We start from the raw sequence: 14,349 nt of genomic DNA on the forward strand, positions 1-14,349 counted from the left end.
CTATTTCTAGATTCCCCAATCCATGGATCTCAAAGCATCTGTCACACTCAAACTCTTGGGTGGTAAGCATAGATGTGGTTGTCTTCTTGGATTTGTGGTGGCTGATACATGAGTTGAAATATGGCCAAAGATTGAATAGTGATAGCTTAAGGTTATGATATTGCTTCTTTGGCTATTCTATTCAATCTTGCAGAATATTCAAAATAGATTACACTAAAGTTTACAAAATATAATATTATTTGCAAGTCCTTTGACAATCAATGCTACAATCTACCTGTCAAAAATTGAGATATCTCAAGTTACATTGGAGCTTGAAACAATTACTTTCAAGATCGCTTTATTGTTTTTTTATCACCTGCACATGTAGTGTAAGCAGATTCTGTATGTGCATATCAGCAGAAACTGTAAAAAGCAGAAAATTCTGGGTCTTGACCTATGTTTGGCTATTCGGGTATAATTCCTGAAGAAAGCTCAAAAGCCTTTAGATTGTGCTTATCAAAAGTTGTAGACGTATAAGGATCTTGAAATTAAATTTGATCATTATATTTAGCATTGAGTTTCTTCCAACCAACAGTATGCTTTTGTGAGTAGATTCTGTATGTGCATATCAGCAGAAACTGTAAAAAGCAGAAAATTCTGAGTCTTGACCTATGTTTGGATATTCGGGTATAATCCCTGAAGAAATCTCAAAAGCCTTTAGATTGTGCTTATCAAAATTTGTACACGTATAAGGAACTTAAAACTTAATTTGATCATTATATTCAGCATGGAGTTTTTTCCAACCAATAGTATGCTTTTGTAAATTAAACTTGGCATTCATTCATACAGCTGGATGATTTTTCCTGCACATTTCTTTACGTGGTTAGAAGATAGAATTTTAGGAGGATGATAATAACATTCGTAGAATTTATGGAAAACCATAATAACAATCTAATAACAGTCAATGATTTTTCTCTTCTAGGTTCTTGGAGCATGCTGGTACCTATTGGCAATTGAGCGCCAAGATTCCTGTTGGAGGCATGTTTGTAGATCTGAAAGGCTACAATGTAAAAATAATTACTTTGACTGCAAAAGTTTGAAAAATGAGCTGAGGGATAACTGGTTCAAATCGAGTAATATTACATCTACCTGCATAAATAATGAGAATTCTTACAAATTTGGAATTTATGAAGAGGCTCTAAAATTAACTACTGCTTCTTCGGGGTTTTTAAGCAAATATTTTTACTGTTTATGGTGGGGCTTACAGAACCTGAGGTGAGATATCAAAACATGACTCTCTTTTCTTAAGTTGCAACAATCAGTTGGATGGTAATGGAAATATGCCATCTATGATAAAGTTAAAAAAAATGTCTAGTCATATTTCACAATACATAGTGGTTAGTAGTAGAGTATATGTTAGAGATTATTTAATATAAAGATTAATGAGGTGCGGCTGAATGGTCATATATATATATATAGATATTTACAGAGTTAGCAGTTTTTATATGAATTTAGTGTGTTCTAAATTTATTCAAGATATAGTTACCATATACAGTGTATAAATTCATGAACTGTTTTCTAATTTGCAGTTCTCTGGGACAAAACCTTGATACAAGCATCTACATTGGAGAAATAAGTTTTGCCATCGTAATCGTCATACTTGGTTTAGTTCTCTTTGCACTTCTTATTGGTAACATGCAGGTAAGCAATATGACATGGTTTCTATGCTTCTTGTTGTCGATTAAAATAATATCTGTACATCACTTATTTCACGAGCATTATGAAGAACAATAGAAATAAATTATTGTTTACAAAATATTTATCTTTGTGGCGAGGGATTTCTTTATGCCTTTTTTGGGATAAAATATTCATAATTCAAATGATAAATGAGAAAATATGAAAGAATAGATCTGTTATTCTTGGGTGTCTTCTGAATTTTTAAGTTCTTAACTATCTTAAATATTGAGACATTCCAGTATTCCTACTCAGCAGACTGCCATACTGACAAGCGTCATGTGCCTCTCTGCATATAATGAGTCTCCCTTATATAAATTTTAAAGTGTGCAAATATTGAACCCTTGTAGAAATGTTGTCCTCATGATTTTGTTTACAGTGCTGAAACTTCTTTGGTATCTTGTTGAGACATTTCAGTATTCCTACTCAGAAGACTGCCATACTGACAAGTGTCATGTGCCTCTCTGCATATAATGAGTCTCCCTTGCATGAATTTTAAAATGTGCAAATATTGAACCCTTGTAGAAATGTCGTCTTCATGATTTTGTTTACAGTGCTGAAACTTCTTTGGTATCTTGTACACATCTAGGATACTAAGTTCTATAGTTAAAAGCTTCCATACCATTGAGAGTAATCCACCACAGGCACATAAGTTAATTGGCATGCAAGCTTGAATTTCCTTTATCATTAATAGTGTAACTTAAGATAAAAGAGATATGAGTGATTTTCACTGCAAAAGATGATAGAAATGCATTTCAAAATAACTTAGGGAGAATTAAAAAATAATAGAATTATGGTTAAAATTTACAAAATATAGAAATTAGTAGAAATGAATATTTGCATGATAACTTTGTTTAAGGTAGTTTAAGCATTTGTCATCTTTTTTGCTTATTATCCAACCTGGAGCTCTTAGTGCAAGGCATTCCCCTATGTAAATTATCATATCCTTTGTTGGCTCTATTGTGGTGTATGATGGTGAGAAAATCAATTATTTTTTATTTTAGCTTTGCTACAGATATGTGACAGCACTTGTTTCTAGTTTTCATGTCCATTAATTTCTGTTTTCCTTGAGGGGTATTTCCCTCACATAGAAACTTGCTCCTAAGTTATATAGTTTCATTTTACACCTGATTATGTTTGCATATTTCAAGTGACTTCAGTTTTTGCTATTTTTAGAACCTGGGGTTCTTTTTACCTCCAGGGTTCTTTTTACCTTAGGTCTTTTCTATTGTTTTTGGTTGTATTTTGAGTTGCATTGAGCATATCTTTTGTGAACATTATTATAATTTATTTCATTGCCCTATCTTGCTTAAATGGGGGCAACACTTGTATTTTTTGATTGAGTTGTCATTTATAAAAAATTTGGTATTCAAATTTGTGGAAAACAACGTTTTCTCTAGTAACGCCTGCAAGAGATGCAAGAGATGCAAGAGATACTGAAGACTATGGAGGGTTTTATTTTATCTCAAAGTCTCTCTGGAGTCTGTACAATATTGTTCACATTTGTTTTCAGTTGCTATTCAAATGAATGAATCTTGTTCCTTGTGTGTTTGTTCAATGGAATCCTTAATGGAGCAAAAAGCAGAAAAAAATAGTGCCAATGGGCCTTCTATAGACTGTGATTACTACTTATGCCATTAGTTAGACAGCTTTTATTCAATTAACACAAAAACCTGTTGTCAGAAAATTCTTTGCAGTTTGCGTATTCTGTAGTTCAGATGGAAGTATGAACTTCTCTATCTATGCAAAGTGGGAATGCCATGTTTCTTTATAATCCTATTTAACCAAATTTCTTATTGGTGGAGAAGAAACTGAAATTGATGTTATATCAGTGTCCACATTGTAGAGTGATCATACAGAGTCAAAAGGACTGAAAAGAATATCAGCATAGAAAGTACAACTAGCAAGGGACTTACCAAAGAATTTATCCATGGTAATACTTCTGCATTAAAAACTAGATATCCAAATAAAATTGTTCTCAAATGTCGCAACAAGATTTGTAATGTCCCCTTCTCCTTAGCACGTGGGCATTCACGATGTTGGCCTATAATTGACCCTCGTAGGCCAAGGAGTTGATTAGGGGGTCGACTTGGTGGCAATTGGTGACTTGACATTTCATTTCTATTTGGTTTTATGGCTAAATAAGGGGATAACACGTATCATGAGACGTGTGCACTTTAATAATAATGAAATAATATTTTAAAAAGTGCATGTGTAATAAAATAATAATAAAGTGTACCTACCCGAATCTTCTAGAAGGAATCTTATGATGGGTTATGAAAAGAATTAATGGAAGAGGGTAATTGAAGGTTGATCATCAGTTGTTTGTTATCTTCTTTCGCATTGAGGTTGTGGAGCCAAGGGTTGTCCACAGATTTGGTCTTAGGGAACGATACCTCCCTTCGATCCGCATAACTGAGGAGGTGAAAGATCCTCTGAAGGGTTGCCTTGAGAGTGAGGAACATTCAGTTCTTCACATTGAGCTAATTGGAGTTTTATATCAGTTCATGGTGTACGATTTGGTTGAGTCTTCAGTTATTGGGTTGTGGTGATTCCAGCTCATCCATATTTTGACATTCATGTGCATCGATTTTATTTAAGGAGGCTAGGCGATTCATCCTAAAGCATTTTGAAAGAGAAATAAGGAGGTTGCAGGTTATACATCAGGTCTGAAACAAAAATCGTGCCACATCTCCAACCCCACAATTTTGCTCATATCTCTTCCTTGAAGCATCGGTTCCTTCACAAATTGGAGCGCCCACTCTTGAGGAGTTAAACAATGATGTTTGTGGCTTAGAGGGAGACCGAGGAGCTGAGATTAATTAATTACCGCCAATCTTATCTGCAGCAAGGGCGATTTGGAGATAAATTTGATTTGTCCAAGGGGAGTCTCAACAAGTGAAGATATTGCTTGCCTCTTCATCTACAAACCTAGGCGCTACCTTCCAGGTTCATTTGCCATTAAAGATGCATTGTATTTTCAGTTTGTATGTGTGAGTCTATGGCTGTCATATGTCTTCAGATAATCCGAAAGTGTCCATGTTTTCTAGTGAATGTATTTTGGTATAAATTGGCTAATGTAATAAGCCTATTTGATTCTAAATAAAGGAGTGATAAGTCTGGTCATATATGTCTGATTGCATGCCAACTATTTGTCATAATTACAGTCTGCTGTAATCTTATATTTCTGCATACCAATTTCATGTTTTTGAATCAAACATTAAGAATTATAGTTGCATTATCATCCTAGATCATTGTTCTATGGTTTGTAAGTCACCTTTATTGTTAAAACAAAGGTTTATAATGTCAAGACAAGTCTGAAGTACTTTGAACCAGTCATATGCCAAGTGTTTGACGAAATTCTCCAAGGGGTCAAAAGTCTGAAATTTATATCAGAATTGGCAAGGGACATTACAAGATTGTATGCTTAAAGATGTAACTACCAATGCAGTAAAGGCCAATGGGCCTAGAGGAACTATAGTAGAAAACTAATTGCTACCCTAGATGATAATTTTGACCACAGATTATTTAATATAATGAAAAACAATGGAGTGATTATCTTTAACTAATTAAAAACCCAAAAACCCATTATTTAATGATAAAGTGCAGCGTGAAGGAAATACTGAGTTATAAATATAACTCCAGTGATAAATATTAGCTAGATGAGATATAATGCTTTGAATAATGGCAACTGAACCTATATGACAATGAAAACAGATTGAGGAACTTGAGGAACTTATGGCTTGGAAAAGATATAGCCATCCTGCAGAAAATGATCTTCGGTAATCTATCTTTAATGAAAGTCCAAATTTTGGGCATAGTTTTGCTCACATTCTCTATTAGAAGAAACTTATGCTTAAAATATTTCTAATACAAGCCAATTGGGTTAAATATTAGTTTATAAATGCTAAGTTCTCTATGTTGATTATGTGAGGTAAAGCCACAAGGAATAGTTAAATCTAAAGTTTAAATTACCCCTCTTTGGCTAAAAGTGAAACCCAACAGGTTGTTAAATATGACATATTTTGTGGAATAAATAAACATCCTGAATGCACATTGATTCAAAAGAACAATTGATTCGAAGGAGTGAATATTGTAGTTGGGTACTATGTAGTATGTACCATATCCAAAATGCATGTGCCTATTATTTATTGATATTTGATATTATGTGTGAATGATTGTAGAGTATGTGTAAAATTTATCATGTTATTAGAGTAGATCAAGCCTTGTCTAGTGGTGTATGAAGGTGGTTTCGTACCCCTATGACACTTTGCATAGTGGAGTTTGTTTTGCATTAAATATTGCTCCTCTTGTCAATCTAACATGGGAAATGGCAAAGCCTTGTGATTATTCCTTCATTGTTTTCATTTTTCGTTGTAGTAACAATCAATTGCATTTGTACAGTTGATGGATGAATAACAACTCTAAAAGTCTTGGTCCATGGCAAAAAATTAGGTGAACCCTCCCTAGGTGTACATGTAATGTCCCCTTCTCAGGCATGATGTTTCAGTTGACCGATGGCCTATTTCGGAGACACGTAGGCTACTCAATGGGTGAAATTAGGGTTTCCAGTTTTGGAGGTTGTTGTTACTCGTGAATTAGAGTTTGGATCGCGGATTCTTTCTGGGTTTTCAGAGGGCTTCGCAGTGGTATGTCCGGCTTTGCGTTCCGAGCACTTTTTGGAATTTACTATTTTTAGTAAATTCTATTTCTGGTAGTGGTCCTGATTATTTCGGCACAGTTGGTTCTCTTCTCCAGTTGGTTCAGTTGGCTTCGTCACTTTTGGCCTTGGGATGTTTTTGGAGAGATAAGTTCATTTCATTTAAATAATGTTATGTTTTAATGTTATATTTTAAAGTTGACCCATTGGCCTAGCTTCATCACTTCAAGTTGTTTTAAAAGGTGGTCTTCAAGGGTGGACACATCATGGAAGGGATTTAATGTTCCTTAAGGTCTAAAATCTTGCTTATGAAAAGGGGTGCCAACTTTATGAAGAGAAGTGAATTAAAATAAAGGTTAATTAAAGCTTTTAAAAGTGGCGCCATCTCTTGGAGGAAAATTCAAATGTGAAATTAGGGCGCACTTTCTAGAAGCCTCTTGAGATTCCTTGTTAAGCTTATAAATGGAGGCCTCTTCCCTTCATTTGGGCATCTTATGTCTATTATAATGTTACTCTGCCGGAATGGTATTGGGGTTGCTTCGAGGAATGAATGCCTCCTAGCCTTGGCATTGCTTCTTGCTTGAAGGATAGCAACTAGTGGTGATTTAGTGTAGTTGTGAGAGTTTGTAGTGAGGATTGCATTATAGCTTGAGTTGTGCTGGAAGTTCAGTTATTTGCATTTCATTTCATTTTCGGGAGTCGCGGTTGGTAGGGCAGATTTGTAGTTTCACTCATATATTTCAAAACAAAAACATATTCATTCTGGGTATTGCATATTTCCTCTTGTTTTGGCTGGGCCCTCCTTTGTGCAAATTTGCAGATTCTAATATGAAGTGTTTTATTTTATAGAGAAGAATCGCCATTCTTGCCTGGCATCACTGCTGGGAATTGCCTTGGGGTTCGTGTTAAATAATCTGTTGGGTTAATGTCTGATTTCTTAGTATTGGTTTGATCGCCTCCTTCCTAGGAAGCCATTGCTTTTGGTTTTGGGTCATTCGGACTAGTATTGAGAGAGTAATGAGCATTTTAGTGATTCCATGGTGTTGCTGATTAAGCATTTCAAGTGCAGGTCTGTCATAAATCAGAATATTAAGATTGATCCTTGAGAAGAATTTCTTGGACTTATCATTTTTGTTAAGCCTGAGAGAGTCTTCTATATTGTTGCAGCATTGTATAGTCTTAATCTTATGATCTTGGCAAGCATTCACTATCAAATTGTAAGCTGAACAGTAGTACTGGCAGTATTTCTTCTCATTTTCATTTCACGCTTGTTGTTTACATTTAATTCCATTTCTAAGTTCTTAGCATCTCCGCCATATGGTAGCTCCATTCCCACCCTGGGTTTGAAAGCACATGCTTGGTGTCGAGTTTTCCTTTCAGCAGTCGTAATTGTAAAGATCCTCTAACCATATGTTAGTCTATCTTGGGCACATTCTTGGTTAGAGATGCTTTTAGCATGCACTAAGATCCTCTGACCATATGTTAGTCCATTTTGCGCACATTCTTGGTTAGAGTCACTTTCAGAATGCTTTAAGACCCTCTGACCATATGCTCATGCCTTGCCCAACCCGGGATCCTGATGTACATTCTTGGTTAGAGTTGTATTCCGCATCGTTTTGGTTTAAGTGCTAACCCTAATGGATGTGTGTTGCATTACTTTTTGTAATTGAAAAATTGAAAAAATTGGTCTGGGATATTTCAGTACATTTTCTCTGTTACAACCAAAAGTAAAGTGATGGAAGGCCTCCAAGAACACACTTTTACTTGACAAATCACATCAAAAGTGCAATTTGGCAAAACATTACTAGGTGTTAGTGACAAACCACCTCGAGAGGCCCGTTTTTCATGTTATTTACAACTTGTTAGTGGTAGATATCCTCCAAGCACATGCTTTTCTTTTTATCATCAAGTTTTCATGTAAAGTGCATATATTAAGTGATTGATCCTTTATATGTGCATGTTCAGCTCCTCTTTGCCACACAGAAGTTAAACAATAAAAATGAAAATAAAATGGAAAAGTGCCTCAAGGAAGCGTGTGCAGTCAAAGGAGGGTTCTAAATGAGAAAAAGAAGAGTCTTTTAGCATTTTTGTTTAGAGCACTCAAGATGAAAGGTGAAGCATTGGAAGGATGACTAGGCTTTGAGTGGAAGTTTTCAAGGGATTTGAGGCACTGCTGCAGGATTTTATATGACATTTCAGTGGCCTTTGACAACTTTATGTGAGGTGCCAAGGTTGGTTATGTTTTTTGTGTAGTTGCCATTCATTTCAAAATAACAATCCCTAGGATTTTGCAGATGTTTTCAGAAAATAATGGATTTGTAAAAGAAGTGCCTTGCTAGGGTTTTTTTAATCAGAAAACCTAATGCTCTAGCGAATTTTGGCTTGTACCCTAGGGTTTGACACCGCAAATATCCTTCTATTCAAATTTTGGAGTTTCATCCTTTCACAAGGGGATTAGGACTTGTTATTAACAATTTTAATGTGCTGATTTAAGCAGTCTTGATTGCAGTTTCTAGTCAGTTTTCAACCAGAAAAACAGTTTCAGATTTTCAGTTGGATAGGGTAGCTAAAATTTTAGTATTGGTAATGGAGTTCTAGGTACATGTTGAACCAGAATCATTATTGGTGAATGAAAATCCTTCTGTCAAAGATACTTTACTTGGTCAAAGATACTTTACTTGGCCAAGTAAACATGGAATAAAAATTGATGAATAATGTCAAGTTTTGTATTGGTGTTAGTCTCCATGTATGCAGCTCTAGCTATTTGGTTTATGATATCTAATGTTATCTATGTGTTAGAGTAATTTCTTCTTTAAATTTTGTATACATTGTAGTCTGTAGTTTATGCCAAGTGTTCATAAATAAATTTTTTGTTAGCCAAAGTGTTAATTGTGTAAGTATTAGTCGGCTATGTGATGTAATGTTGTCATTTATTCCCAATGGGTCATTGTGTTTGACAGATCCCGATGGTTGGTAATCTTAACCAACTATTGGATGGTATTTATGTACCCATTTTGTTGTATCAGGAACTAGTTGATTATTGTACATATTGCATATGGTAATGAGTGATACATCTTTTTTAAACTATATTGTACTTGGAATTGTTATACTCTGATATTCTATGTTTTGCAAATGATATCTCCATTTTCTTTGCATATTAAATAACATTACCCTATGGTATTAAACATTTTGGTGTTGTTGCCAATACTAATCCTAGAGATCTAAGTCACAAAGGGGTACCATGGCAACAGGCAGTATGGTGATGAAATGGGTCGATCGATTGAAGAACCAAAAATATCTGAGGGAGAGGAAAACATGGTTGACGAAAAATTGATGCAAGACCTGGTATACTTGTGGGATGCATCCACCAACTAGTACGTTTGAAGGGAGGCTCTCGCAAGAGGTCTTTGAGAGAGCCATTCAAGATAACCTGATAGTGAACGACGTGGTTGACCATCTCCTTCAAAGACTACCAAAGTTGTTGGCATGTAACTTCATTTCCCTTCGAGACCTTCGAGAGGAAAGGAACTGAGAGGAATCTTGACAACAAATACTACAACAATACAAGGAAAGGAACAGAGAGACGAAGAAGAGTGTGATACAAGTGGATGTTGTACCTCCAATAATTAATGCCCCTACAACCAAACAAGGACAGAACACGTACTGCAAACAGTTGAGAGGAGGGAGAGGGATTGATGAGAAGATCTCTTCGGCTTAAAGAGAAAAGTGAACGACGACAACAGTAGTGGAGAATCGTCGACAAAGTGTAGAGTCCAACAAGAAGTAAAAGTAGAAGTGTCAGTCAAAGCTGTAGTCGGGAGAGATAGAAACTGTCCAATGAAGAGAGAACAACATGTTGTACGTGGAATGAGTGGGAGGAAATTGCTAGAAACCTTCCACTCCTTGACAAAGTAAGTGAATATCTTGTAGACCAAGCAAACAACCAATCCATACAATTAGTATCGAATGAAGAGAACTTTGGGATTGTGTCTGCAAAAAGTAACCCGTTTGTATAGTTGATGTGCGACAAAGAGGATGAAGGAAGGAACCTTGAGAATGAGGTTGCTGCATCACATTGAGAATCTATCTATAGCAGAGAACCGAGAATAGGGGACTTGAGCCAAAGACCTCGGGGATGAGGGAGTCAAGAAATGAGGAAGGTAACCAAGGTACAATGGACATTGATGGTGGACGTGTCCAAGAGTGCAAGTGTAGCATCGGAACATTGAGAGACAAATAGTCCAATCAAGTCTTTAGCACCCAATACATACCGATCAAGAATGATGGTGACCCCCTTGGTGAGTCCAAGTGTTGATAGGCAAAAAACCCCCAAGTTCACAAGGAATGGATTAGAGGATCCTGTAAGGCATTGTAAGACATGTGAAACCATTTGGTTGGAAAGCGGTCATATTAAGAAAGGCTATTGGTTAAGTTTTTCTACCACAATGCTACGGGGAATAGCGATCAACATGTTCTCAAAATTGGAAGATGCACACATAGAATCCTTGGAAAGGTTGAAGAAGCCATTCCAGGAAGAATTTAAACTCCTAAAAAATGATAATGAGATTGTTGCAGAAATTTATAACACCAAACAAAGGAAGCATGAGAATTTGTGAGCTTACAATCATAGGCTCAAGGAGTTGTTGGGTAAGATGGAGAACTAGCTGTTGTGACCTTTTCACACATCGCTCCATTGCAAATGGTGAACCCCTCTTTTGCTTGGTAGTTTAGTTGTTTTTTTAGGTTCAGTTTGTCTATGAGTAGTTTTGATCCCTAAGTGCAAGGTTTATCCTTGAGGATGTGATCTTGTCTCAAGTTCGGGTTCATAATCCATGAATGAGCTTCAAGATTGTAAATTGAGGGTGAGATTGCAAAAGTTGTCAAAAGTTGTCAAGTGTTGTCAAAGCTGTCAAAAGTGCAAAACAATGTTGCAAAAGGTTGTCAAGGCAAATTGTCAAGAGTGTGAAATTTTGGAAAATACTAAGTATAAAAAATGAGAAAATTTGAAGGATGTGATACCAAGACAAGGAAAATTCCTTGTTTTTCTGACTTTGATTGGAGAGGAAAATAGTGAAAACTTTGTGAAATAATCCTTGGACAAAATGCACTTTTCAAATGAAATCCTTTTTTGAATAAGGAATTCCAAAATTGCCGTTCAAATCCCATGATTGAAATGTGGAAATTCTCAAAATCTATTTAAAATCCTAAGGTGAAATTTGGAATTCAAAATTAAAATGCTCAATCCTTGTTCGAGTGTAGAATTCCAAAATTTAAAATTTAAAATCAAAATCCAAGGTTCAAACATAGATTGACACTCAAGTATTAATTTTTCATTACGTAAGTCGTGGAATTCCTTGGCAAATTCATCATAGCATTCATTTGTCCCTACACAACTAAGAATTGTGCTCACTAGTCCTTGAGCAACTGGGAAATGCACTCATTAATCCTACTCCCACCCTCACAAACACTTGGAAATTCTTTAACAACTCATGTTTAGCGCTCAATAATCTGGAACTAATCCCTCAAGCACCCTCAAGTCAAGTACTAGTCCTTGACAACATGTCAAATGTGCCCCTTAGTCTGGAATGCCCTCTCAAATGTGCTCTCTAGTCCATGTATACATGAAAAACGCACTCATCTTGTCCATGACCACATGCTAATCCCACTTGGGTTGTGTTAAGATGGTTGACCTGGTCAAAATGAGGGAAATTTTAAATTTTTTAGAGAAAACATACGATCAAGGCTGGCCGACTTGGTATGGGTTAATTCAAGTTTGAAATAAACATTCTACTTAGGTTGGTCTCATTAATGATTTGTAATTTCTAAAGGTGGAAGGCATATAAATGAGAGATCAAGAACACTATCTCTCCATCATTCAACAACAATTCAATTCACATTCAAGTCAATTTTGTAGCAGACCTAAAGGTGTGAATTTTGAGCAGACCTAGAGGAGTGTTTTGCATATGATTTCAAGGTAATTTTTATCAGATTTCAAAGCAATTCCCCAGCAGAATTGAAGCAAGTTTCATCAAGATAAATTAGATTTCAAGATGAATCAGACCTAAGGGGCAAACTTGTGAAGAAGTGGTGAGAATTTTCCAGCAAAGGAGATATACACCTTCATTTAAGAACTTCCATCAGCGAATTCCATCATTTCCAGACCTGCAACCAGCATTGCAAGACATTTTCAAGTTAATTTCCAGGTGTCTGGAAGTGTAATCAGAATTTCTTAAGGTTTAAGTTTTCTGAAATTTTGTGCAAGAGATAAGAAACATGAGTTTTTAGCAAGGATGTGAAGGATTTTATCTCCTTGGAGATGAAAGATTATTAAAGATGTTATGAAAATCTGAATATGCTTTTCAATACTTTATTGGAGATTGATTTTTCATGTGAATTCTTTCAAAATCTTTCAAAGAGAGTCAGCAATGCAAGTTTAAAGTTCTAGGATTATCACTTATCATATTTCTCTTGCATTTTGTTTCTAAATTCCAAGCTAGACCTAGGGATCTATTCATAGTTGTAAGACAAGTTTCTTTTTATTTTCAAGGGTAGATGTTGGGTACCAAGGCTGGAGGAGTTTCAAGTCAAGCTCAAATGAAGTATGTGTATATGGTGAAAATGGAATGATAAAACTATTGTAAAACCATAAAAGATCCAACCACATAAAATCCTAGTTCTACAATTAAGAATCCACCATACACCAATGAAGAACCTCAAACATGCAAATCACAACAAAATAGAAAGATTATGCCATTCATGTGCTTGGTAGGGTTTGATCTCCATTGTTTACTATCTCCATTGATCTTGTTTTATATGATTGCTCTCAGATTTTATGTGTGCACAAGAGTACAACAAAGAACAGATTGTGGTTGTGAAGTCACTTGATCGTGTGAAGATTGATTGATCGCTGATTAGGTTTTTGGATTAGTTTATTGGATTATGGCTGATAAGGATGAAAGAATCCTCTTATATAGAAGACACCTTAGAAATGGAGGGATAGGATTAAGAGGTGAAAGGATAAATGGTCGGCTAGGATTAAAGGGTAGGTAGGGAAAAGGATAAAATATTAGAAAGGTGGTTAGGATAAAACCAAGAGATAAATGACAAGTGTCATGGAGGGAAAAAGGTAATGAATTAATTAAATAAATGAAGATTTATTTAATTAATAGAAGAAGTGGGACCAATTAAATAAATAAAATATTTATTCAATTTAGGGAAAGGATAATTTAAATAAATAAATAAATAGAGAAAGGTTGGAAGAGGATAAATGAATTAATTAAATAAATAAAAATCTATTTAATTAATAGAAGGCTTAGGATAAAATAATTAAATAAATAAAATATTTATTTAATTAGGACAGGACAATTCTAGGTGTCTACAATATGTTTTCAAAGGAGTGCTCCTGGAGTCAAAGATAGTCACAAAATGGAAGAAGGTTGGAGACACCAACCTTGGTCATGTCGACATGGATTAATTCAAAGAATGAATGTATGGATATAATCTATCCAAGATGGCCAGGAGGATGATGAGGAATGGGTTTGTGCAAGCTGCTAGTTCTCCCCCTATAGTGCAATGTACTGAGTTGATGGTGGAATGTGCGAGGCATTATGAACCTAAAGAAAGGCAAGTGATGGCTCTTGATGGTAGAGTTTTGGCTTATCTAACAGATGAGGCTATTGCAGAGCCTTTCAACATTCCAAATTACAATTCGACAGTCTACAAGACAAAGGAGGAGTCTTTGAGGATGTACAATGACGATCTTGACTCTTGTGCAGAGATCATCAACAATACATGGATGTTAAAACCAAGAAAACATCATTCCAAATTACCAAAGAGACTTTTTTATGTTTGACTTCAAAGAAGGGAATGGAGATCTTGTCACCTTGTTGAATAGAGTAATGGGATGCCCTCAAGCTTCTATTTTTGAGCCATGGATGTTCTACTTTGTCGAGGAGATAGCATCAAGGGTGAAGATG

At 35.5% G+C, this 14,349-nt stretch overlaps 1 protein-coding gene across 2 annotated transcripts in view; it reads left to right on the forward strand.

Moving 5' to 3' along the window:
- The window catches only part of LOC131068113 (protein CNGC15b), a 90,464-nt gene that overhangs the window by 56,824 nt on the left and 19,291 nt on the right, over positions 1 to 14,349 (forward strand). For both annotated transcript variants that reach the window (XM_058003294.2, XM_058003296.2), the window contains 2 exons: positions 962 to 1,254; positions 1,569 to 1,680. In XM_058003294.2, coding sequence (XP_057859277.2) covers positions 962 to 1,254; positions 1,569 to 1,680 — 405 coding nt within the window. The remainder of the gene's footprint in view (positions 1 to 961; positions 1,255 to 1,568; positions 1,681 to 14,349) is intronic.

This window comes from Cryptomeria japonica, chromosome 11 (genome assembly GCF_030272615.1).
Source record: "Cryptomeria japonica chromosome 11, Sugi_1.0, whole genome shotgun sequence".
In the NCBI taxonomy this organism is placed as follows: Eukaryota; Viridiplantae; Streptophyta; class Pinopsida; order Cupressales; family Cupressaceae; genus Cryptomeria; species Cryptomeria japonica.